Source organism: Microtus pennsylvanicus, chromosome 3, assembly GCF_037038515.1.
Source record: "Microtus pennsylvanicus isolate mMicPen1 chromosome 3, mMicPen1.hap1, whole genome shotgun sequence".
NCBI classification, from domain to species: domain Eukaryota; kingdom Metazoa; phylum Chordata; class Mammalia; order Rodentia; family Cricetidae; genus Microtus; species Microtus pennsylvanicus.
In genome coordinates, this window is record NC_134581.1 from 20,425,481 (window position 1) to 20,450,614 (window position 25,134).

The following is a 25,134-nucleotide window of genomic DNA, read 5'->3' on the forward strand; positions in this document are numbered from 1 at the left end:
TAATATCCCTAGCTGTCCTGGAACTAGCACTGCCTGCCACTGCCTCTCGAGTGCTAGGATATTTTTCATTTTTCTTTTTTTGCTTTTTATTTTTTTGTGGCTGTCTTGGAACTAGCTCTTGTAGACCAGGCTAGCCTTGAACTCAGAGATCCGCCTGCCTCTGCCTCCCAAGCGCTGGGATTAAAGGCATGTGCCACCACCACCCAGCATGTTTTTACTTTTTTGTTGTGTTTTTCTGTTTATATTTTTGTTTTGTTTTTATTTTTATTTTTTTATTTTTTGAGACCATGCAGCCCAAGCTAGCCTTAAACTTTTGATTTTTCTACCTATACCGCCTATGAAACCCAGCTCTATTTTGGTATTCCAGAGTCAATGGAGCAACGCCTGGTGGTATAAATCTATATCCCAGCTATTTGGGACTATAAAACAGGAAGATCATAAATCTAAGGCCAGCCTGGTAAACTTGATGAGATCCTGTCTCCAGCAGAAATTAACAGGACTGGGGATGTAGCTCATTGAAAGATTACTTGCTTAGCATAAAAAAGGCCCTAGGCTCAATGTCTCCTACCTCAAGAAACAGTCAACAAATAATTCAGATTAATAAAAGTCACAGCTACCATACAGTCATAATTTTTGTATCAATCTCCTGATGAAATGACAACTATCAAGTAACTAACATTATTCTCAAATATTATTTCTTATCAAGGTAGCTTAGTAAAAATATAAATACAATAGGAGCGAATAAAATCCATTCATTTTTATAGATTTTAGACCTGAGAATAAGGTTTTTGTTTTTTTGTTTTTGGTTGTTGTTGTTTGTTAATACAGGGTTTCTCTGTAACCTTTTAGAGCCTGTCCAGGAACTTGCTCTGAAGACAAGGCTGGCCTCAAACTCACAGAGATCTACCTACCTCTGCCTCCCAAATGCTGGGATTAAAGGTGTGTGCCACTACCACCCAGCAAAATAAAGTTCTTGAAATATCAAAAACAAAAATAATTTAAAGAATTCTCAACAGTAATGCACTTTATCCTTTTACTTACCTCATAATCTGCACATTATATTTTTAAGTTAGGAATTGCAATTCATAGTTGAGCTGGGAAATGCGGCACAGTGGTAAAGCACTTGCCTAACATGCACAAGGCCCTGGGTTCCATCCTTACCACAGCCCCACTCACACCCCGATCCTAAATCACTAAGTCAAACCAACTCATCCCACTAAGTTAAATAGATACTTAGCTAAGCCCCTTAAGAGGAGGTTTAAGTTAGTCATGAGAAAGAAATACCACTTAGCTATATATATATTAGCTTTCTTGTTATTTACGATTTGGTTAATTGTGGAGAGTTGTTTTTCAGTCAAGGTCTAATCGTCAGATGATAAAACATCACTAAAGGCTTTTGATATTTAATATTTATTCCATGGGTAAATACAAGGAGAGCTGCTTAACTTTTCTAGACTGTGACTCAAACTATCTTTTTGCAAGAATTTAGGGGGTTAAAAAACAGATAAACTAGGGCAATGACATGTCTGAAGCACAAGTACAGAGATTTAAAGTGCTAAAACAGGAATTCCACACTCACTGTTTCTAAAGCAGTTTTACCTTTTGGTTCTTGAACAATGAGATGTGTACATTCATTCATCTTCAGCTGCCCCATGTACTGGCCTCCATGCTTAGATGTCAGTTGCTGGACTGTCTTTCTGTGTATCCCATTTAAGCCAGTCACACAGATAATGCAACCAAGAAAAATAGGACACTTAAAGTCTTCCATGTTTATGTCAGTGTATCTGGTTATTTTACTGGAGAAAATAAACGGCAAAAAGGAAAAATTAAAATTAATGAATATTCAAATAGTTTTAAATATCACTGCTTTCCTTTTTTGTTCATTTTTTTATTTTTAGGATTTATAAACACTTTTGAGAAAAGAAAACTGACATTGAGGATTACACTAATTGCTCATCTAGCTTAGTTCCATGTCTCCAGTAAGAATCTGTATTTCAGTAATAGTCTAAAGACCATCTTAAAGAGTGCTAATAAATAGGGAGCATACAGCATGTTTAAATATTTGTATTCAGTATGCAATGAAATAAGAAAAAAACTAATTTATGAAAGTTATTAAGAGTCCATTTACATGCAACTTCTGTGTTTAAAGTAAGAATTTAAGTATTTCAGTTCCAGTATCAGGCTACTGTCACTAAATAATATGCACCAAGGAATTTGTATTACCTCCTTAAACATTACCTCTTTTTCGTAACAGTGGTAATAATACCTATATGTGCAATTAATTGTGAGACCTATATAATAAAAGTAATAAAACACACACACACACACACACACACACACACAAATAAATAAATGGGGAACACTTGGCAGAATTATAAGACTGAATCTCTATTTTAAAAACCTAGTGTTCATTGAATGCCTGCTATAAAATAGACTTAAATTCTTCCATTATTCTTTTTGGAGGGGAGGGAGAGGAATGCTTGAGACTAGGTTTCTCTGTGCATCCATGGCTGTCTTGGAACTTGCTCTGTAGACCAGGCTGGCTTCAGACTCACAGATATCCATCTGCCTCTGCCTCCCAAGTGCTGGGATTAAAGGCGTGCACAACCACTGTCTGACTCTTGGAAGAGCACCAACAAAACTATCACAGCTATTTTGTTGCCAAAGTAGATAGATTTGCTTATTTCAGCAGGCTAGTACTAACTAAGAAACATATTGAATATATACTGAATGGTGTTGAAACAAGTGCAGAAATGCCACATAATACTAATATAATTCAGACACCTGGACTTATGACCATAAGCCAAATTTTAGGGAAAACATAATTATATCGACAAACTCCATGTAGGAAACTCCTGTCCTGTTTTGATCCCCATATATATCTAATGTCCAGGCCAGGGCATAAAATAGGTTCAATTTACACTGAGTGATCACATCTCAGCTAATGGTTTACATATATGTATATTCAATCTTATCTCTACCCCGTCCACCCCATGGGAGGGAACAGGGCTGCCAAAGTGGCTAATTAAGTCTCCATCTTGACACGGGGACACAGTACTGCACAGTGAACACAAAAGCCAAACTGACTTTCTCAATTATTTTAGACACGTTTCTTACAGAAAACAATTTCATTGTCAAAGCATTCGCTCTCCAGCTAGTGCTGAAGCTACAGTTCACCTTTCCTGACAGTGGCATCCTGTGATAGTAAGCACTTACAACCTCTGCTCTTCTACTGTCACTAGAGAAATGAACAATGTCCCCATTTTGGTCTCTCAGTAATAAACCCAGAGATAATATTACAAAGCTTACCCATGAAAACCCAAGAGTGTGCCAAATTAACCAAATGTATCATTTTCTCCAATATACAAAGCATACAAATATGTCTTACTTCTCTTGTGACTTCTCCCAAAGCGTTTTTATCCAAGAAGGAAGCAAAATAGGTTTCTTCAGATTAGCAGCAACTAAGTATTTTTTGCTCCCAACTTCTCCTGCAATAAGGTGAGTGACCGATACATTAAGATCTCGGTATACTCGTCCACCCATCATTTGTACATATTTATGAACTTCTTCCTATAGACCGAAAAGAAAATATATTAATGAGGAAGAAAATAATTTGCCTGCATATGTGTCTATGCACTATATGCATGCCTGGTGCCCTTGGAGGTTAGAAGAGGGAATCAGATCTCCCAGAACTAAAGTTACAGATGGTTGTGGGCCACCATGTGGTTGCTGAGAATTCAACTCAGGACCTCTGGAAAAGCAGCCAGTGCTCTTAACCTCTGAACCATCTCTCCAGCGCCCCCATAAGTATCTTTTACTGTTGCTAGTCTAAATATGCAAATGTTTTTACCACTATAAAAATTTAACTAACCAAATTTCTTTTGGAAAGATGTGTATTAATTTTAAATTTAAAATTTGGAGGCTGGTGATGTAGCTCGGTAGTAAAATGCTTGCCTACCATGCACAAGGCTCTGGGCTCAATCCATAGCCTTCCCCCTAAAAGAAAAACCAAACAAACCCGAAAATAACTGTTTTCTTGAACAGTCACATACTACTTAATAACACTTCAAAAACCAACAATGTGGCCTTGTGGATTATATTGCTAATAACATCATAGCCTTTGTAAGTTCAGATATACTTAATGACAGCGAGAAACATTTTCAGATAGAATTATCATCATTAGTAAGTGACTGTATTTATTCTTTTAAAGTTCATAAATAAAACTATGTTGCTTCCGATTACATTTTTACATGCTATATTCACTTTTATATATTATACAAAAATATGCTTTGTGTAGCTTTTTCTCTCAGTTTTCAATGTAGCCCAGGGTTGAAGAAGGCCTCTTGCCTGAGGCTCAAAGTCCTGGAATTACAGATATGAGTCACTATGCTTAGCAATCCCTTCTTCTTTTCTTTTTGTTTTGTTTTGGAGGCAGGGTCTTACTATATGTAGCTAATCTGCCTTTCTCTGCCTTCCAAATGTTGAGATTAAAGTCATGAACCACTACACCCAGATCAGAATCCTTTTCTTTTTCGAGACAGCATTTCTCTGTAGTTTTGGAGCCTGTCCTGGAACTAGCTCTTGTAGACCAGGCTGGTCTCGAACTCACAGAGATCTGCCTGCCTCTGCCTCCCAAGTGCTGGGATTAAAGGTGTGCACCACCATCTCCCAGCTATCCTTTCTTAAAGATTTTCTGGAAATCTGTGCTAGAAAAATTGATTCTTGTTAACTATAGAAGAAAAAGTAAATTTTCTGTTAAATCTAAACAAAAACTTCACTTAACCAGTTTTTCCATAAAACATATTCCACTTTCTCCAGGCAAGGGCATACCAACTGGTCAAATGGTCAGTTCTAAAACTATACATGTATGTAACATTTAGGGTTGCATATGTATATATCCACGCACATAAGTCATAAAAACCATGTATGTGGTCTTTACGTTACCTCTCACCTGGGGAAAACCAGGTGCAGAGCCAGCACTGCTCCTTTCAGTACTTACCCTTTTGTCTTTATCCAGGCTTGTACAAGATATAGTTACACTGGACAAAAGCATATTGTAAACTGGATGCTCAGCTCTTGGGACACACTGCTGGTGGCGCATACAAAATGTGACTACTTGAGGACCAACAATTCTGCAGCCAAGCTATAATAAGTTAGGGAAAAGATCACCAAAAGCACAAAATTAAATTTGGAACATTTAGTAGTTATGCACAGAAGTTGACACTGCAGAAAGTCACCAATTTTTAGAAGAAAAAAGACTGCCACATAATTTCTCAGGCACACCGAGCATTAAACACATACACTCAACAGCAAAACTACAAAAGCCCTTCATTCAAATGTCGTCAAAATTTCTTCTTTTTCTTATATATGTGTGGGGGTGGGGGGTGGTTTGAGACTGGGTTTCTCTGTGTAACCCTGTCTGCCCTAGAACTTGCTCTGTTGACCAGGCTGTCCTCGAACTCACAGAGATCCACCTGTCTCTACCTCCTGTATGCCGGGATTAAAGGTGTGCACCACCAATGTCTAAAATTTCAGTCTCTAAAACAAACTTCATCTTTTTTTTCCTTAATTATATTTTAGGGATGGAAATGACTTACCAGTTAAGAGCAATAACTGCTCTTCTAGAGGACCTGGGTTCGATTCTCAGAACCAACATTGTGCGTTATAGCCCATCTGTAATTCTAGTTCCATGGGATTCAATGTCCTCTACTGACATCCAAAGGCATCAAGAATGCAAGTGATACACCAACAAGCATGCAGGTAAAAACCCTTACACATAAAATAATATTTTAAAGATTTAATTTTATTATCTTTAATTAATGTATATGTGTTTGTATGTAGGTATCGGATCACCCTGGAACTGGCATTACAAGCATTTGTGAACCACCTGACGAGGGTGCTTGGAATCCAATTCAGGTCCCTTGAAAAGCAATATGTGCTCTTAACCTCCAGCCCCAAGAAATATGATCTTAATACAATAACCTGATGCTGTAACAACTGATGAACATTCAAGCATGCTTTTCATACAAAGCATCAGCCAATAAAAGAGCTCAGAAGTCTAAGAAACGCACATCCAAAGAATCCCAATGCACTTATAGTACTCATGATCAGTAAAGAATTTATGAAGCAATGAAACCAGGTGAATACCAGCACTACACCCCCCCCCCCCACAATACAAATAAAAAAAGAGAGAGTTAGAAGCAAAGCCACCACCAAATAAGTATCTTAGAAACAGCAAACCTGTTTAAGGTGATCAAAAACAGCACCACTGAAACGGTCACAGATATAAAGTGATCTGTCATTCTCCTTTATCTTCAATGCTTCTTCTTCTGTAATAATCTGAAGATAATCTTCTGATTGTAACTCCTTTATTGACTGAAAGAGAAAACAAAGATGTAATAGGAATTAGTTCCCCACATTAAGTCCTACCAACTCTTAAGAACCCATTTCAAATTCGGCCCTTTCCTTATTACAACATTATTACCTAAACCACTGTAGACATCTCTGGATTGGTCTCCTCTCTTAAATCTATTCTTCATACAGGGGCTGGGAAGATGGCTCAGAGTGTAAAACACTTGCTGTGCAAGCATGGGTAGCTGAGTTTGGATCTGGGAGGAGATTCCAGAGACAGGATTCCAGGAGGTCCCTGGCCAGCCAGTCTAGCAAATCAGTGAGCTCCCCAACAGTGAGAAACTCTGTCTTAAAAATACGGAGGCCCACAACTAGCACAGCAGACAGAAACCCCTAATGTCCACATGTGCACACACGGGCAGGCACTTAACACATGCACTCATAGACTGTGCCCCCAACACGAAAAATTCAGACCATACTACTCTGTTTAAAATTCTCTAATGACTTTCCATCACACTCAGAATAAAGTCTACATTTTTTAATAGTTTAGGTCTTTTACTTCTTCTTCTTCTTTTTTTTTTTTTTTTTTTTTTTTTTGATTTTTCGAGACAGGGTTTCTCCGTAGCTTTTGGTTCCTGTCCTGGAACTAGCTCTTGTAGACCAGGCTGGCCTCGAACTCACAGAGGTCCGCCTGCCTCTGCCTCCGAGTGCTGGGATTAAAGGCGTGCACCACCACCGCCTGGCTTCTTTTACTTCTTTTTGCCATGAAGTCACAGGGAACTGCTCTAGCAGTACTGGCTTCTTCCCATTTGTTCTCAGTGTTTTCTCTGAGTGGAACAGGCTGGAACATCCTTTTTTTGGCTTACTGGTTTCCTTCACAGATCCCAGGAAGCTGTCTCAGCTCTTAAGAGTGCTTAATGTGGGCTGGAGAGAAGGCTCAGAGGTTAAGAGCACTGACTGCTCTTTCAGAGATCCTGTGTTCAAGCCCCAGCAACCACATGGTGACTCACAATTATCTATGAGATCCAGTCCCCTCTTCTGGCCTGCAGGTGTACATGCAAACAGAACATTGTATACATAACATCTTCTTTTTTTTTTTTTAAAAAAAAAGAGTGCTTAACGCGCTCTCTTCAAGCATTAATCCTCTTAAGAATCTCACCCTTAACTTGCTTGGTTACAAGGCCAATAGCATGGTGAGCAATGCTGTAGACTGATTCCTCTAAATTTGCTATAGTAACATTGTGAGGCATACACAAAACCCAGATTCAATCCAATCCATGACAAAGAAACAATTCCATGTTTTCATTTTAAAACAAACTTGAGTGTGCATGTCTACTACATGTATGCATGTGCCCTCAGAGGCTAGGCAGGAGCTTCGGATCACTGGAGCGTGTGCTCCCTGACATGAGGGCTGGGACCTCAGCCTTATCTCCCGTCCCCAACTATGTTTCTGGAAAAACCCCAGAGAACATATACCAGGTGCCTCTCCTCTCTCCCTTTGTGTCTGTCATGTTGGCAAACTGTTCTGACCAAAAGTCTCAAGATCAAGACCAAATCTTCATTTCTGTTTTTTTTTGTTTTGTTTTGTTTTTTTTTGTTTTTGTTTTTCGAGACAGGGTTTCTCTGTGGTTTTGGAGCCTGTCCTGGAACTAGCCCTTGTAGACCAGGCTGGCCTCGAACTCAGAGATCCACCTGCCTCTGCCTCAAGTGCTGGGACTAAAGGCGTGCGCCACCACCGCTGCCAAATCTTCATTTCTTAACAGTCTTCAAAACCAAGAAACTCAGCCCTCACGAGTCTCCCCAGACTTATCTTTTTTGTTTAGCCCCCTGGCTAATTCCAGTCAGCCCCATACCCTTGCCTGGAGCAGGTTAAGGCCCTCCTCAGAGGTTGTGTGGGCCCTACTGCAGGGAATACTCTCCTTTTGGGTTTTCACCTGAAGTGATTCTTCACTTCAATCAGGTCTGCTTAAATGCCACCTCCTCAAAGATACCTTTTGTGACCATAGTAGGTTTGTTTTGCAGCACTGGGGACCAAAACCAGGATTCTATACATATCATACAAATGCCACATCACTAAGCAACACACCCAAGTTTTCAATAAATGCTTTCCTGCTTTCCAAAAAGCACTTCCTCTAGCCCCTGAATCTGCCTGTGATGGAAAAGAACATTGGCATTTTATAAATATGCATATTTTTATTTCTTCCCTGTAAGAATGAATGTTTTGAGCCTGTTAGCTGGCTCAGCAGCTACTTGCAGTGCTTGCCATTCAGCCTGAGGACCCGAGTTCAATCCTCGGGACCTCACATTAGAAGGCAAACCAACTCCTTCAAGCTGTAGTCAGGCTACTGGCCTGACCTTGGGATCCTGACTGGAAACCTCCTCTGCTGCAGCCACTAAGAGCACCCACTGTGCACATTCACTGCCTTCTCTTTTAAAAGGGCTCTGCCCCCCTCCCTGCCTGGCTCTCCTCTCTGCCTCTCTTTTCTGCTGTCTAGTCCCCAGAGGCCCCCCCCCCCCCGCACCTTTATGTTCCCTTTCCCCTAATAAAACCCCTCTACGATAACTCTGTCGCACATCTTTCTCCCTCTGCATTTTAAATAAACATTGGGTCCATCACTCGTTCCTCCCCAACCCAGGCAGTTTGAGGCATGCCAGGATCCTGGAAACGGGCCACAAAACACAGCTTCACTTCTCTGGATCTCTGGGTCCCTTCATCCAGAACCGGCACTATTTCCCAAGAGTGGATAACTCGTCTCTCTCTGGTTTCTTGCCTTTTGGCTTAAGTTCTGATTCTAGGCAACCATGGCTCTTAGGGTTCAGAGTCCTTGAGCTCAGAGCCCTCAGCCCCCACCCTTTGCATAACAACTCACTGGGTGGCCTGTGCCTTTCTCAGATCCTTGGTCCTTCAGGCTTTGCCTTACAGCCCCCACTCCTTGATGAGTGGCTTGTGCCTTTCCTGCTCAATCCTCGCTTGATAAAAGCCACTGGTTTTGTTCTGCCTCACTCAAGGGGAATAAGGCTACTAAAAATCTGCTTCCCGGCACTCTATATCCTGCTATTTTACGAGGCCTTTGCAACATTCTGCCAGTGATCCTGACAGATGGAGGAGGTATCATCCCTCACCCATCTGCTTTCCCTCTTCCTCAATAAACCTCCTACACTAACTCTGCTGCATGCGGCATGTTTGCTCAGTGGCAGGGCTCGTGAAAAGGTAGTCACTTCATGCTGGGACCCTACCCACCTGCTCCACCCTCAACAGATCCATTCTCTTCCACCTACAACAAATCTGCTTTCTCGTTCACTGATGGCTTCATCTTCCATTCAATATTAGCAATTGGGTCTCTGGCAGGGCCACCCGCCTCTGACAATTCCCCTGAACGTGAGGCTTCATTTCTCGAGCATAGTTCTCTCTTCACCTTCTGGCTTTTCTTGAAGTCCTGGCACCAGGCGACTGTGTCTCTCGGGTTCAGAGGCCTTGGCCCCTGGTCTGTAAGTCTGATGAAACATAAAGTAGCCTATGCCATCTTGAATTCAGACCCCCTCTGAATTCTTGGGATGCGAGGAATTGCAGCCCCTTGGGTCTTACTTCTCTGCCTCATTCATGGGAACTGTGTTATCATCTATACCTCCTTGCTCCCTCCCATTGGGATGGTTTTTGGAGACCCACTAACCATTCCTAATCAGTTAGTGTGGCAGGACTACCAGCTGTTGGCCATAGAGCTGTAGGCGTAAGACCATTAAACACATCCAGGTGATGCTGTGGTGATAGGAAAGGATCAGGTGCTGTAAGCCCTAGGGAGTCGACCTGAATTCACCTCCAACAGCATTTTGCCAGGTCTAGGAGGTGCTTGATGGTTCCACAGAGCATGGACAGTGAAGTGAAACAGCCAGAAACCCCAGGAAGCCAACACCCCAGCTTTCCCAAGTCCCCCCAAAATAAACAATGCCCCCCCACGTTAGCAGGAAGTAGTATTGAGAATATGGCATCCTCATCCCAGCCTTATATTTTTATAATAAAAAGGAGGAATGTTAACATCAGGCTACTGCCCTGCCCTTGGGGTTCTGACTGGAAACCTCCTCAGCTGCAGCCACTAAGAACACCCCCTGTGCACATTCACTGAGTCCCCTTTAAAAAGGGCTCTGCCTATCCCCAATCTCTTTCTCTGTCCCCTTTTCTCTGCCTGTCTCCCTCCCCCTTCTCTTCTGCTGTCCTGTCCCCAGAGGCAGGCCGCCCCACGCCCCGCCCCTTTTTATGTTCCCTTTCCCCTAATAAAACCCTTCCGCGTGAACTCTGTAGCACGGCGTCTTTCTCCTGCCGCGTTTTTAAGTAAACTACACCTCTGATATCCACACATGTGATACGCATGTACACAGATACACACACACACATACACACACACACACACACACACACACACAGACCAATGAATGTTTAATGATGTATTTTTGTCTACAAGCATGAACTGATAAACCTAATGCAAGGCCATCCTCACTCCCATCTCATACTATGCTGTGAATAATGAACCACATTTTCAGCAATGAACCAGAACTTTTGCACTGTGATGCAAAGTTTCTTAATGCTCAAAGAATCAATGGGGTTAGTAGACAAAACAGCTGTCAAGAACTCCAAGGCAGAAGAGGGTTGGGAGATGGCTCAGTCAGTAAAGAGCTTATTGTGCAAGCACAAGGACCTCTGCTTGGATTCCAAGTATCCACAGTAATCCTCTGCCTTTTAGTGCTCCTGTAATCCCAGTACTGGGGCGAATTAGAAGGATCCCAGTGATCTTTGTTGGGAATGTCTGCTCTGGTCCCCCCCATTCTCAACAATGCCCTGATGTTCAGCTGGGAATCCAGCCTCACTTCTCCCTCTCCAGACCCCGCCTTCAGAAGCCCAGCAGGCGGCAGCTCCTCTCCCTGAGATGCTCAGGACCACGCTTATGGGGTATCTAAGACTTGATCCCTGGACCTGCCAAGTGATTTCTCTCCTACCTCCCCTGAGAGTCACCCACAGTTGCTTTGCTCTGTTTATTAAACCTGGTTTCATTAATTCGGCTGGATTTGGCTTTCTGCATCAGGGGAGGAACCTCCAATCCAGGGATTTTCAAATCAAGCTTCAAAAAAATAAGGTGGAGATTGACATCAGAAGGCATTGACCTCTTGGCCGCCCCCACAAACCCATCCACACCCATACTTGCAGAGAAAGAGGGAGGGAGGGAGGGAGGGAGAGAGCTGCAAGTCAACATTCAATTATCATAAAAGATTTCAATCCCCCCAATACAAAATGGTATACTTACTTTCGTTAAAAATTAAGTAACAATGATAAACCTGTATTAAGCACATGCTGTAGCAAAATTCCATTAAAATATCCACTTCTAAGATAGAAAAATCCAACAAATAAAAAATATTTAAAACATGAAAAATGAGCTCATAGCATCAAAGAAAGACATATCCAATTATTCTTACCTCAAGAGCTTTAAAAAAACATTCTGAATTGTCTGAAGACTTTAAAAACTTCACAAAAAACGGTTCTTGGTCATTTCTGGACATTGCTGAACTGTAAAAATAAGGCAGTCAAAAAGAACAAAAATAAGTTAGGAGGGAATTAAATGTTCAATTCAAATCAACTATGTTATTTATTTATTTGGGACAGGGTTTCTAAAAATAACAAAAATAAATTATGTAGGGAATTAAATGTTCAATTCAAATCAACTTATTTATTTATTTGAGACACGGTTTCTCTGTGTGGCTCTGGCTGTCCCGGAACTCGCTCTGTAGCCAGGACAGCCTCGAATTCAGAGATCGGCCTGCCTCTGCCTGATGGAATTAAAGGCGTGAGTCACCACCACCCAGCCTGTATATCAACTATTTTCTTACGCAGGCAAAAGTGCCTGAGAAATACACATCTGGTTCTGCCCACGGTTCCATTCACGATGTTTGCAAAAGACCCCAGAATGTGGGCAAAGTCGAAGAAGGGAGATGGGGTGGGGGAGGCAACACGAATCCTTGCAAATCTAAAAACAAAATTAACGTCCCTGACTGAATACACTGAGGCCCTTGCTGTGGACCCCTCACTTAACAGACATTGACTTACACCGGGCTACAAGACTGACAGAGAGGCTGCAGGGACCCGCGGGCCGCAAGACTTGCTCCTCAGTCAACTGACTTTAAACGCGAGTAGTCACTGTGGAAAGTCATGCACGATCCCCCGAAAGGCCCACGCGACTGTCCCCAGATCACAGGGAAAGGGCAGACTCGTGGGACGTCCAGGCCGCGGTTTCCCGGGTGTCTGAGGCCCACCCGCCGGTTACCAGGGCCGCGAAGGCCGCAAGAGACGCCGGGCGCCCAGTCGGCCCGGAGGAGCGAGCGCTCGCTCACCTCGGTGGAGCCTGAGGGCCCACAGGCACCAAGTCGGGGGGCGCGCGGCTAGCGGGACGGCTGCTGGAGTAGGGCGCCAGCCCGGCGCGCAGCCCCCGCCCCCGGGGACGCCCCCAGCCCCAAGAAAACGCAGCAGAACCCGGAAGCGCTGAGGCCAGGAACCGACTTTCGCGCCAACCAGGCGAACGCAACACCTCTTCCGGAGGAAGTGGCGTCATCAAGGCCAGCGAGGGGAAGTGGAGCTGTCGGAAGGGGGCGTGCCGCGCGTTTTCTGTCCGGAGAGGCTTGGAGAGCGTGTGCTTTGTTTCCTGCGTGGCCGGCGGGACCCCACGGTGCAGAGCGAGGCGCTGCAGGCCGGCAGACCGATCAGCAGAAGTCCAGACATGTGCAGAAATAAGGCCCCGCATGGAGCAATGGGTCCTGCGGCAAATGGCTGCCCGGTATGCCGGGCTTTGCACGAAAAACACTCCTGAAGCTGATGGCGGCTGCTCCACTTTTGAAGTGTTCAAATTAAGGCCAAGGAAAGTGAAGTGACACACTCGTTACCACGAGGCTTGTAGGTGGGGGAATTAGGTCAAGGTCTTTCTGACCCTCCTGATCTGGTGGGTTTCCCTCCTCCATAAGAATAGTCACTCCTTACCACGGCCAAAAATTGTAACGGAAAGAAGGCAGGGTGATGATAGACACGCTAATTTATTGCTTGGTTTGTTTGATTACTTGTTCAGACTTTTTTTTTTTAATTCCTATATTCTAGATATCCTCTGTCAGGTGTGTAGCTGGCAACGATTTTCTACCATTCTGTGGACTTAGCCCATTAACTGTTTTTGTTTTGTTGTTGTTGTTTGTATAAAGCCTTTTAACTTCATGCGGTCCCATTTCATTTGTCGGTTGTTGGTATTATTTCCTGAGCAACTAGGGCCCTTTTCATAAAGTACTTGCCTATTTTTGTTTCAGAGTTTCAGGTTTGACATTAAGGTCTTTGATCCATTTCGAGTTGATTTTTTCTTTTTTTGGCAGGGTGTGAGAGAAGGATCTAGTTTTTTTTTTAATTCTTCTACATACAAATATCTACTTTCCCTGGCACCATTTATATAAGAAGATGTGTTTTCTATAGCAACTAGTGTGACTACTGGGATTAAAGCTGTGTGTCACTGCTGCCTGGTCTGTAAGACTGACCAGTGGGGCTGTTTTACTTTCTGATCTTCAGGCAAGCTTTATTTATTAAAATACACATGAAATATCACTACAGCAGCTGGCAGCTGAGAACTCACACCTTGTACTATAAACATAAGACAGAACAAACTGCAAGTAGGCAAGTCTTTTTATTCCTAAAATCCAGCCTCCAGTGATGCCCTTTGCCCAAGAATGACTGCACTGACCTGGGCTAGCAGGTCCTTCCTCAGTGATAGGGTCCTAAGTGCGAGGTGGCCATTCGATGAGAAGATAAAGAAGATAGAAAATTTTGGGTTAGGAGGTCTCTCAAGCTGTGTCTCATGCCAAGAAAGCTTATTAAAAGTGCAGCATCTTATATACTATTTCCAGGAGAGAAACGGGACAAAGTCAACAGGAAGCCCAAGGGGAACAGGGTATCTCAAGAACATAACAAACAGGTACACAGTGGCCTTGGACTGATAACCATAGTCCCTCAGATGGGAAGAGTTGGGTTCAGGAACTGAAGCCTCAGATCCCTCATAGCCCTGGCCCCAGGGCATTACTGAGTCTGCCAAGCACGTTCCTTCTCTGTACGTCAAGGCCTCAGGAAAAGCCTTGGTCACTACAGCCCTCAACTGTGCACCTCTTAAACCTCCTGCATCGCCGGGCGGTGGTGGCGCACGCCTTTAATCCCAGCACTTGGGAGGCAGAGGCAGGCGGATCTCTGTGAGTTCGAGACCAGCCTGGTCTACAAGAGCTAGTTCCAGGACAGGCTCCAAAACCACAGAGAAACCCTGTCTCGAAAAACCAAAAAAAAAAAAAAAAAAAAAAAAAAAAAAAAACCTCCTGCATCAGTACCAGTGTTTCAGGGTTCCTATTGCTGTGATAAAACACCATAACCAGAAGTAACTCAATAAGAGTTTTATGTAATCATACAGTTTGTAGCCCATCATTCAGGAAAGTCAGGCCAAGAATTGAAGGCAGGAACCTGGAGGCAGGAATTGATGCAGAGGCCATGGAAAGGTGCTGCTTACTGGCTTACAGCTCTTGGCTTGCTTGGTCTGTTTTCATACAGCACCCAGGACCACCAGCCCACAGTGAGCTAGGCCCTCCACATCAATCAAGAACACAGGCCACAGCAAATCTAGTGATGGCATTTCCTAACTAAAGTTTCTCTTTTCCCAAAGGACTCTGATTTGTCTCAACAAGACATAAAACTAGTCATCACAACGGCCAACTGGGGACTAATTGTTCAAATGCCCAAGACCATGGGAGGCGTTTCTCATTTGGACTCCCACATGCCTCTGACACACCTCTGGGAATTTCCACCAGCCAGCAAGTGTTTCTTTGCATGAAGGTGTTTCCTGGCATGAGGAGTCTGCAGCGCCTGCACAACAAAGCAGATGTCAGGAAGATGTATGACCCATGGAAAATAGCAGGCAGGATGGTGTAGAAAACCTTCATTTGTGTGCCCCTTGAATGGGACTACTTATTCTGGTCCCTAGACTTTCCCCAGTGGAATTAAGCCTCAGTCTTAGCAGTAGTAACTGACTTATTAACACATTGTTGAATGTCTTTCCTCTTCCTGTCTCATTTCCCCATTAAAAAAAAAAAACAAAAACAAAAACCACTATGGTCGGGTTAGAGAGATGGCTCAGAGGTTAAGAGCACTGGCTGCTCTTCCAGAGTATCTGAGTTGAATTCTTAGCAACCACATGGTGGCTCACAACCATCTGTAATGAGATCTGGCACCCTTTTCTGGCACGTGCATAATAAATAAATAGATAAATAAATAAAATTTAAAAACCTATGGTCTTTTACTTATCAAATTAACCATTAGAAAGATCTCATGGTGGTGTACACATTTAATTCCAGCACTTGGGAAGCAGAGGAAGGCAGATCATTTGAGTTGGAGACCAGCCTAGTCTACGGAGTGACTGTACAGGACAACCAGGGCTATGCAGGGAAATCCTGTATCAAAAACCAAAACAAACAAATCTTGTGTAAAAAGTGTGTTTGGAGTCTAGGGGTATACCCAGTTGGTAGCCTAGCATGTGCAAAGCCCAGATTCAATTCAAAGCATTGCATATCCTCTGTGGTGGGATACACCCACAATCCCAGCACTTGGAGGTGGAGGAAGGAGGAGCAGAAATTCAGTATTATCCTGGCCCACATAGGCAGCCTGTGCTTAGTGAGACCATATCTTTAAAAAAAAAGAAGTTACTGTTTTTTTTTCTTTTTTTTTTTTAACATGTAGAGACCTAAACTAAAACTATTTCCTTTTATGTTACTATTCCCAGAGAAATGTGAAAAAAGAAAAGACTGTCCTAGAAAGCGGTAACCAAGGAAATAAATGCAGTTAGCCTGGTAAACTTGGGGTTATTTGCAGGATAACAGACAGTCAACTCATAGGCAGTTGTGCCACTGAAAGACCCACCCCCACCATTGTGATGACTGTCCAACTTGCGAGCAACTACAAAGAGACTCTTCCTTCCTAGCAGATGCTGGCTGCTTATTTTATCATGTGGAGGGTCCTTGTGAGTCTTCTACATTTTCTGAGTCTCCTAAGTTTCATGAACATCCTGTGTCTTACATGATGACTGTTTCAATGCAGAGGAAATCACTGCACAGCAGCCTTCATTACATAACATTGTACTGGGCTGGAAAGAGGTTGTCAGCCAGGGATTCCATTTCTAAGGAGCACAGATGCAGCTGGAAAAGGGGACTGAGGAACTCACTCCTAAGTGAGCTGGTGGAGGCTTTGGATGGTAATAAGCAATGAGTCCACTTTACATCCCAGTCGGTGGTTCTCAACCTTCCTAATGCTGCGACTCTTTAATACAGTTCCTCATGCTGTGATGATCCGCCAACCATAACAGTATTTCCGTTGCTATTTCCTAACTGTAATTTTGTTACTGTTATGAATCATAATGTAAATATCTGATATGCAGATATATCTGCTATGTGATCCCTGTGAAAGGATTGTTTGACCCCCAAAGGGGTCACAACATACAGGTTGAAAACCAATGATCTGAATGAATGCTGTATGACTGAATTATGAATGAATGCTGTATGACTGAATTATGTATGGCCAATAGAACATGTATAGGAATCGTATATATCATTTCCAGTTCTGTGAAAACCTCTTGCACCGTGTCCCACATTTTTTCTTACTCTAGATAACACACTGACACACGTTAAAAATGGAAGAGCTGGGACTAGTGATGTGGCTCAATAGATAAGGGCAAGTTGTCTCCAAGCTTGATAATCTGAGTTCAATCCCCAGACCCATATGTTGGAGGGAGAGAACCAACTCTTACAAATTGGCTACACACACACACACACACACACACACTATTTTTTTAATGTCATACTTCTGAGTGTAGATCTCTGGGTGACTGAAAGGATACCACCCCCATGAATCACCACCATGGCTGCCAGCCGATCTATATGCCAGTAAAAAGTCAATTGCTTCATTAAACCACTGAGGCTAAGGCAAGTCTTATGGCAGCTGGTGCCAACATAACCTATTCTGAATTAGTTACTGTTAGCTCTCAGGGAGTGCATGTGTTCAAAAATGACAATCTTGGTTTAAATCAAACTGAATGCTAGATTTGTGGAGATTGGATAAAAGCCAGTATTCCTCAGGAATTTGAGAAACAAGTTTCCTTTAGGCTTAGAGTTAGGGTTAGGGTGTAAAACTATTCCTGTGACAAATACCCAAGCCCAGGTGCAAATACATGAACTGTGGAAGCAGGTTCCTACTTTGACATACTACTCATTGAACCTTGAACAAATCACTTAACTTCTCTGCTTCCCTTTCCTCCTGGATGCAAAAAAGAAATGTCAAATACTTCTTAGGAACTTATCACAAATTAGCATTAAGAAAACATATAGCATAGTGTCTGGTACACAGAAACAACACATGCCCGAAGATCAAAAATTTTCAAAACTGTTCCTTCTTTTAACCTTTCAGATTTTGGTTTGGTTTGGTTTGGTGTTTTTTAGAGAGTCTCATGTAGCCAATGTTGGCCTCAAACTTACTGTGTAGCTAAGGCTGCCTTTGGACTCCTGATTCTCACCCAGGCGGTGGTGGCGCACGCCTTTAATGCCAGCGCTCGGGAGGCAGAGGCAGGCAGGTCTCTGTGAGTTCATAGGCCAGTCTGGGCTACAAGAGCTAGTTCCAGGACAGACTCCAAAGCTACAGAGAAACCCTGTCTCAAAAAAAAAAGCAAAAAAAAAAAAGCAAAACAAAAAAAAACCCTCCTGATTCTCTTGCCTCCCAAGCACTGCAATTACAGACTCGAGCCATGCTGTCCAGCTTTTCTAACCTTCCATCTGGTGACTGACAGCCTGTGCCCATGACTTTAGCCCTTTGGATGTCCTTTCTTTTCTACATGAGCTTGTCCCTGGACACGAGACATTTTCAGAGCACGTTCCACTCAGGCCAGTAGGTACTTTGACCCTTATGGATTTGGGGTGTATTAGCTTTAGGTGGATCATTAACTCCAGGAAGAATGGTCACCCCTGGACCCAAATGTTTTTTGCTTACAGGCCCACAGAAGAGATTGCTCAATCTATTTTCTGGACATTTCTGTGCATCTATTCACCTGTTTGATAAATGCTTGAGTCCTATATCAGATATCATTACCAGGCACCATAGCCTAACCCAGGATTAGAATGGTGAAGGTTTCTTCTTCAAATGTTCATGGTTAAATTGGGAGAACAGAAAGTTCTAAGCTAGACTGAGTGCATAGCAAGACCCTGTCACCTGACCAAAAAAAGAAAAAAAAACTAGAGAAAGGATAAAATCCAAAGATAGTCAGTAGAGCAAAAATCAATGCAATAACATGAGTGTACAATACGGAAAAATCAACAAAGCCAGAAGTTTGTATGTGGGAGCTGTTATTTACATGTATGTGTGTGCCTGTTTGAGTTGTACACTACGTGAGTGTACGAACTTTGTCTGTCTTGGAACTCTGTAGACCAGGCTGACCTTGAACTCAGAAATGTGCCTCCCTTGCTGGGATTAAAGGTGTGCATCACCACGCCCAGCTAAAGAGAATTTTGTGTTTTTAAATCTCCATTTCTAACTTCCCATGGGGGTGCTGGGAATCAAACTTGAGTCCTCTGGAAGAACAGCCAGTGTTTGTAACCTCTGATCCACCTCTCCAGCCCTTCTGCTTGGGTTTTGAAATCGGATGCCAGAATCTGAACTCAAGTCCTCATATATGCACAGTAAGCGCTCAGCTGACTGACCCATCTTTCAGCCTCTATAGGAATTTCTTAAAAGATGATATTTGGCGGAAGTGACGGCTTAGCAGTAAGGACACTGGTCGTTCTTCCCGAGGACTCAGGCTTGATTCCTAGCTCTCAAAGTGGCTAATATCCATTGGTAACTCCAGGATCCCGTGGTCTCCACAGGTACGCATGTGGTGCATAGACATTCAGACAGCCAAAATGCTCAAACACAATAAATAAAAGATAATTCTTCCCTATACTCATATTTAAAATATTAGAAATATGACTATTTCTATAGCTATAAAAATCAATCTGGGTGTGGTGATGCACATCTCTAATCTTAGCTGCTGGGGATCTTGAGGCAGGAGGATCGTGAATGTGAGGCTAGTTTGGGTTTCATAGTGCGATCATGTCTCAGAGCAGAAGTGAAGGACTGACCAATTATTCTTTGGTGCAGCTCTTGCCTAGCAGGTCTAAAGCCCTGGGTTTAATCCAGGGTACCCCAGAGAGAGGAGGGGAGGGGACAGAGCTTAGTGTGTCATTGAAAACAAGCAGAGCTCTAAACTCAGGGGACGTCATCGCTGATGTTTTATGCACATTTAAGGAAAAGGGAATTGCTATTCTTATGTAACCTTTTCCAGAGAAGAAGAGGTAACATTTTTCAGTTCAGAAGTCCTTGCAATGTTAAAGCACAAGACGCACAGATATGAGAATGAAGAGGAACTGCAAACTGTTTGTTTTCTGGTGTTTTGAGACAGGGTTTTTCTGTGAAACAACTCTGGCTGTCCTGGAACTCGTTCTGTATTCCAGGCTGGCCTCGAGCTCACAGAGATACGCCAGCTTCTGCCTCCAGAGTGCTGGGATTAAAGGCATATGCCACCACTGCCCAGCTAATTCGAAGTTCTTAAAGTTTTACTTAAAATTATCAGATTTTTTCCTAGGCAGAGATCATACCTTGTGGACAGGGATGCTTCTGTGAAGGCAAGAAACACTGCAAGGGTCGGAGTTGTGCCTGACCCAGGCCTCAACCAACTGAGACAACACTATCGGCCTGTGGTGGGACAGTGGGAAGAGGGGAACTACGGACTGCGGACTGTGTCACAGAAAGGACAGCGCCACTGGCGCTTGGTGGCAAAACAGCAGGAGGACCACTGCTTGATCAACCCAGAGTCCTTAGGGAGAAGTGAGAATTCCCGAAAGAAAATTGTGTTAAGGTCGCATACATGGGCACACCAGCTTTCCCTGAGAACCACTATTTTCACCCAGGGACCCAGGCTTAGCGGTCCCCAGCAGCCTGGGTTTCTGCTTGGCCAGATAAGGAAGGGATGGAGGGTGTGGCGGTGGCGATCAGCCCGGACTGGGACTGAAGAACCTTTCCCAGTAGGCAGATTCGTCAGTCAACCTTCTGCCTTCTGGGGAAAGCGCACCTAGGCTGGAGAAAGCGCAACCAAGACACAGCTGAGAATGAGGTTGATTGTCTGTGCCCTCCTATGCGCGGGGACCCTAGGTGAGTGTGCTGAGAGCCAGGCGGGGTGCCGGCTCTCTCCCGGGTTCTATGAGGGAGGGGACCAGGTGTTGCTAACTGGCCAGCCACCTCGGGGACCCTGTACTGTGGCCGGACAGACTATGATCCCAGGGAAGAGCAATCACTCGGGATTGGAATGCACCTGCCACGTACTGCTGTGTAACCCCCGGGGCTGCCCTTTGCCCTCTCTAAGCTGATTTCGTTGTGTAAAACTCCGGTTTACTGCTTCAGCGGCAAAAGGCACCAATACCATGACTTATCACATAAGATCCCCAAAACCCATATAGTTGGAGGGAACCAACTCCTGAAAACTGTCCTCTAACCTCCACACATGGTATCCACATGATACAGATATTTTTTAAATGTTGTGTTTACCCCCCCCCCCCCCCAAATAGTTGCTGGAAGAATGAGGTAATGTGGCTAGAGGCAGGCAGAATTCTAAACACATAAATGCCGGAGGCTCTTTCTTGGGTCAGGAGAGTGAGCTCCTTCCTCCAGGGAAGAGCCCTCCCTGGCTCAACCATGATTGGATCATCCTCCCCTTAGCTTTGCCTGGTCTGAGGCTGTGGTAAATGATATCTAGGGTAGACATCTTACTTGAGGTGGAGGGTAAACAGAGCCAAGCATGCAGAAGAGGCAGCAGCAATGGTAGGGACTGTGTGCCTACCTGCAGCACCAAGGGAGTCAGTCTCTCCCAGAATGCAGCTGTGCGGTCTCTTTCTGAATTCTCCTAAACAGGAGTTGTGTTCATTGTTCTTCCTGCCTCATCTCCTGGCAATGTTGGCACTGACCAAAAGCGCTCATTTTCCCAAAAGGCTTTGTGTTTTCATTTGAGAGGCTAGAGATGTCCCTCTAGATCCCATTCCCTCATGACCTGTCTCCAGGCCACCAGATCAGGGGCTGGAGTCTGTGTTCCTCAAAATGCAGTGTTCCAGTCCAACAAGTGACAAAAGCAACCAAAACAGCTTACCCAGGGGACAGATGACAGAGAAGACACATATCCTAAGCCTTGCTCAAGAACTTTCTCCATTCAGTGAGTGAGCGGAAGGCCACCCACAGCCCTTCCCTTCAGTCTGAAAGAGTCACAGAGTGCTCAGACCTGCCTCTTTTTGCTTTTGTCAGGTGGGCAGTGGAGGAACGCTGTTCACAACACACCTGTCTGTGTCAGCAGACTCCACCCACCCTTCGCTTGTTTGTATACAGTCTCTTAAACACATTTCTTTTCTTTTCTTTTTTTTTTTGGTTTTTCGAGACAGGGTTTCTCTGTGGCTTTGGAGACTGTCCTGGAACTAGCTCTGTAGACCAGGCTGGTCTCGAACTCACAGAGATCCGCCTGCCTCTGCCTCCCGAGTGCTGGGATTAAAGGCGTGCGCCACCATCGCCCGGCCTCTTAAACACATTTCTATTTGTCAACACACCTGTCTGTGTCAGCAGACTCCACCCACCCTTCGCTTGTTTGTGTACAGTCTCTTGAACACATTTCTATTTGTTAAGCCAGAGTAGTGATGGGCCAGTGATGCACAGGCTGCGAATGAGTTTACCAAAGACAGAAGAAAGGAGAAGTAGAGTTTATTAGCTATACCGCGGTACAGCCAGCGTGGGCAAGACGATAGAAACTGTCTGCACAGAGGTAGTCTAAGAAGCTGTGTGTGTGTGTGCACGCGCGCGCGCTTCTATGTAGGCAGTCAGGCAGCATTTCAATGCGACAGTGTCCTGGAATAGTGGCAGTTGAGGATTATCAAGCAACAGCTTGACCTTGAGGTCATGATGATCTTGCTGTGATTTAGACGCGGCTCAGCACAACTCCCAGTCCTAAAGTGACTGTCCACCTAGCTCGTTGTGCCCCACGAGGAAGGAGAGGGACAGCACTTATGGGTGCCAAAGACTTTACTAACTCACCACATAAGCGGTCACTGACGATCAGGGCTGCAGGACGAGGGCTCGGGAGCCTCGTTTCTCCTGGCAGCCCCGAGCAGAGGCAGAAGCAGGGGTTATAAGCACAAAACCCACAACACATTTGCTGCCAAGTTACAGGTTACAATTTTCACCAATCAGGATTTAGAGATTAGGAGCTTCCTTGAGAGCTCCATCACTGTCACCTGACATCCAATGCAAGTCTTTGAGTCCAACCAATCAGATTCTTTTGTTCCTTCTGGGGTCAGGAACAACCATATTGTTTCTAGAGAGCTAAAGATGCATAACGGCTGCTTCTATGGCTTAGGGAGGAGGGTGGTTAGCTATTGGAAGGTTTCCAGCTCCCCCAGGGCTTGGGAACCTGAACTCTATTTCACCCGGAAGGTAAAATGGAGTCTGATGTCAATATGGCAGTGCTTAGGCCAGATGCATGATGAAGTCTTTGTCACGTGACAATAGTCCTGTTCAAAGGCAATAGTGGCCTTGCTCTGAGCCTACCCTGCTTTGAGACCAAACCAGCTTTGTTCCCAGAATTCAGTTCCGTCTTCCCCACGTACCTAAGTTCTGCCCTATCAGCAGGTCACGGCAGTTTCTTTATTCATTAATGGTATTCAAGCATACAGAGAGAAATCCCACATCATGTGTGTGTGTGTGTGTGTGATTTATGTGTGTCATGTGTGTATGTGTGTGAGTGTGTTTGTCATTATGTGCACCAGTTGTGTGCAGTGCCCCTTGGGGCCAGAAGAGAGCATCAGATCCTTTAGAACTGGAGACACAGTCAGATGCCTGGTATGGATGCTAGGAACCCAACACTAGCTCTGAAAGAGGAGCAAGTTCCTTTAACTACTGAGCCATCTTTCCAGTTCTATCAGCTAGCTCTCTAATACAACCCACGTCCATCTGCCTAGGGATGGTGCTACCCACTGTGGACTGAACCCTCCCATGTATGTCATGAATCAAGACAATCAGACTTGCCCCAATCTGATCTCGGCAATTCTTCAACTTGGGATCTCTCTTCCCAAGTTTTATCAAGTTGGCAATGAAAAACTAACCAGCACTATTTTCATCACTTCAAAAGAGAACTTGGCCCCTATCGAGTGAACAGCAATGGTTTCTTTCTCCCCTCAGCACATGGGGATGAGCAATTTACTTTCTTTAGAAAAGAATTATCTTTTTGAGACAGGATCTCATGCAGTCCAGGCTGACCTCAATATGTAGCTGAGCTATCTGCCTCCACCTGAAGAGCACATGCACCACCATGTCTAGTTCATGTGGTGCTGGAGATCAAACCCAAGGTTTCTTGCATGCTGTGCAAGCATTCTACCAACTTAGCTACACCCTGGCTTTGTTTTTAGTTTAGTTTTTTTTAAAAAGATGTATTTACTTTATATGTGTGTCTGTGTCTCTGTGTCTCTGTGTGTGTTTTTTTCATGTACAGCTGTGGACCATGTGTGTACCTGGAGCCTTAGGGAGGTCAGAAGAAGGTATCAGATCACTTGGAGCTAGAGTGTCTTAGGGCTTTTATTGCTGTGAAGTGACACCATGACCATAGCAACTCTTATAAAGGAAAACATTTAATTGTGAAGTCTCACTTGCAGTTCAGAGGTTAGTCCATTATCATCATGGCAGAAAGCAAGGCAGCGTGCAGGCTGACACGGTGCAAGAGAAGGAACTGAGAGTTCTTACATCTTGACCAGCAGGCAACAGGAAGTGGTCTGAGACACTGGATGTGGCTTAAACATATATGGGACCTTAAAATCCACCTCCACAGCGACATGCTTCCTCCATCAAGGCCACACCTACTCCAGCGAAGACACATCTTTTAATAGCAGCACTCCCCATGAGCTTATGGAGTCCAATTACATTCAAAATACCATACCACAAGCAGTTACAAACAGTTGTGAGCCACCATGTGGGTGCTGGAAACCAAACCTGGGTCCTCTGCAAGAGCACCCAGTGCTCTAACCTCTGAGCCCTCTCTCCAGCCTCTTAGTTTTTTGTTTGTTTGATTATTTTGAGATAGAGTGCTTCAGCCTCTAGGGAACTGGAATTACAGGCATGTTTTGTTTAGATATTCTGCGCAGATGTAATCGCATTGCCAGGAGCCCTTTTGCTGGGTTCTTTTACTTGCTGCTTTTGAGACTCATTCAGGCTTTAGAACATGACAGCACCCATCCACTCTTCCTCTGATGCACACTTGAAGGTCTTTCTGTTTAGTTATTGAAAATAATAGTGTTGCCGTGGGTATTTGTGTGCTTATTTTTTTTTAGTCCCCATTGTCAAATTTTGAATATCTGTTTAGGTGTGGACTTTCTGTGTCATATTGCTAATCCTGTGGTTATATTTTTTTGAGATTTGAACTTTTTTCTTTTTAAATATAAAGGAAAGGAGAGAGCAAAAAAAAAATGGGTCCTGAGAATTCTCATGAGGAAAATAGCCAATTTTGTAGTTTGTAGATGGCATTCAATCGGTTCTATTTTTTAAGCATTAAAGTATTTATTTTTGATTGCACACACACACAGAGACACATACACACTCACACACGTTATGTGAGTTGTACATGTGAGTGCAGGGCC

The 25,134-nt window shown here is 44.0% G+C and overlaps 2 protein-coding genes and 1 long non-coding RNA gene across 5 annotated transcripts in view; 2 read left to right on the forward strand and 1 right to left on the reverse strand.

The window, feature by feature from the left end:
- Positions 1 to 12,904, reverse strand: part of Topbp1 (DNA topoisomerase II binding protein 1) — a 53,349-nt gene extending 40,445 nt beyond the window's left edge. Inside the window, exons 1-6 of one of the 3 annotated variants that reach the window (XM_075964828.1) lie at positions 12,727 to 12,904; positions 11,815 to 11,900; positions 6,241 to 6,375; positions 5,000 to 5,143; positions 3,389 to 3,570; positions 1,600 to 1,796 (exon numbers count right to left, since the gene is read on the reverse strand). In XM_075964828.1, coding sequence (XP_075820943.1) covers positions 1,600 to 1,796; positions 3,389 to 3,570; positions 5,000 to 5,143; positions 6,241 to 6,375; positions 11,815 to 11,898 — 742 coding nt within the window. In that variant the 5' untranslated portion in view covers positions 11,899 to 11,900; positions 12,727 to 12,904. Of the gene's footprint in view, positions 1 to 1,599; positions 1,797 to 3,388; positions 3,571 to 4,999; positions 5,144 to 6,240; positions 6,376 to 11,814; positions 11,906 to 12,442; positions 12,515 to 12,726 lie in introns of those variants that run through there. The other 2 variants (XM_075964827.1, XM_075964826.1) reach the window with 2 other exon arrangements.
- On the forward strand, positions 5,599 to 6,066 carry LOC142846953 (uncharacterized). The gene is made up of 2 exons (XR_012910095.1): positions 5,599 to 5,760; positions 5,842 to 6,066. It is a non-coding gene; the product is annotated as an uncharacterized LOC142846953 (long non-coding RNA).
- Positions 12,905 to 20,222: 7,318 nt separating the features above from the next.
- LOC142845661 (inhibitor of carbonic anhydrase) overlaps positions 20,223 to 25,134 on the forward strand; it is a 39,292-nt gene continuing 34,380 nt past the window's right edge. The window contains exon 1 of the mRNA XM_075964834.1: positions 20,223 to 20,626. Coding sequence (XP_075820949.1) covers positions 20,584 to 20,626 — 43 coding nt within the window. The 5' untranslated portion in view covers positions 20,223 to 20,583. The remainder of the gene's footprint in view (positions 20,627 to 25,134) is intronic.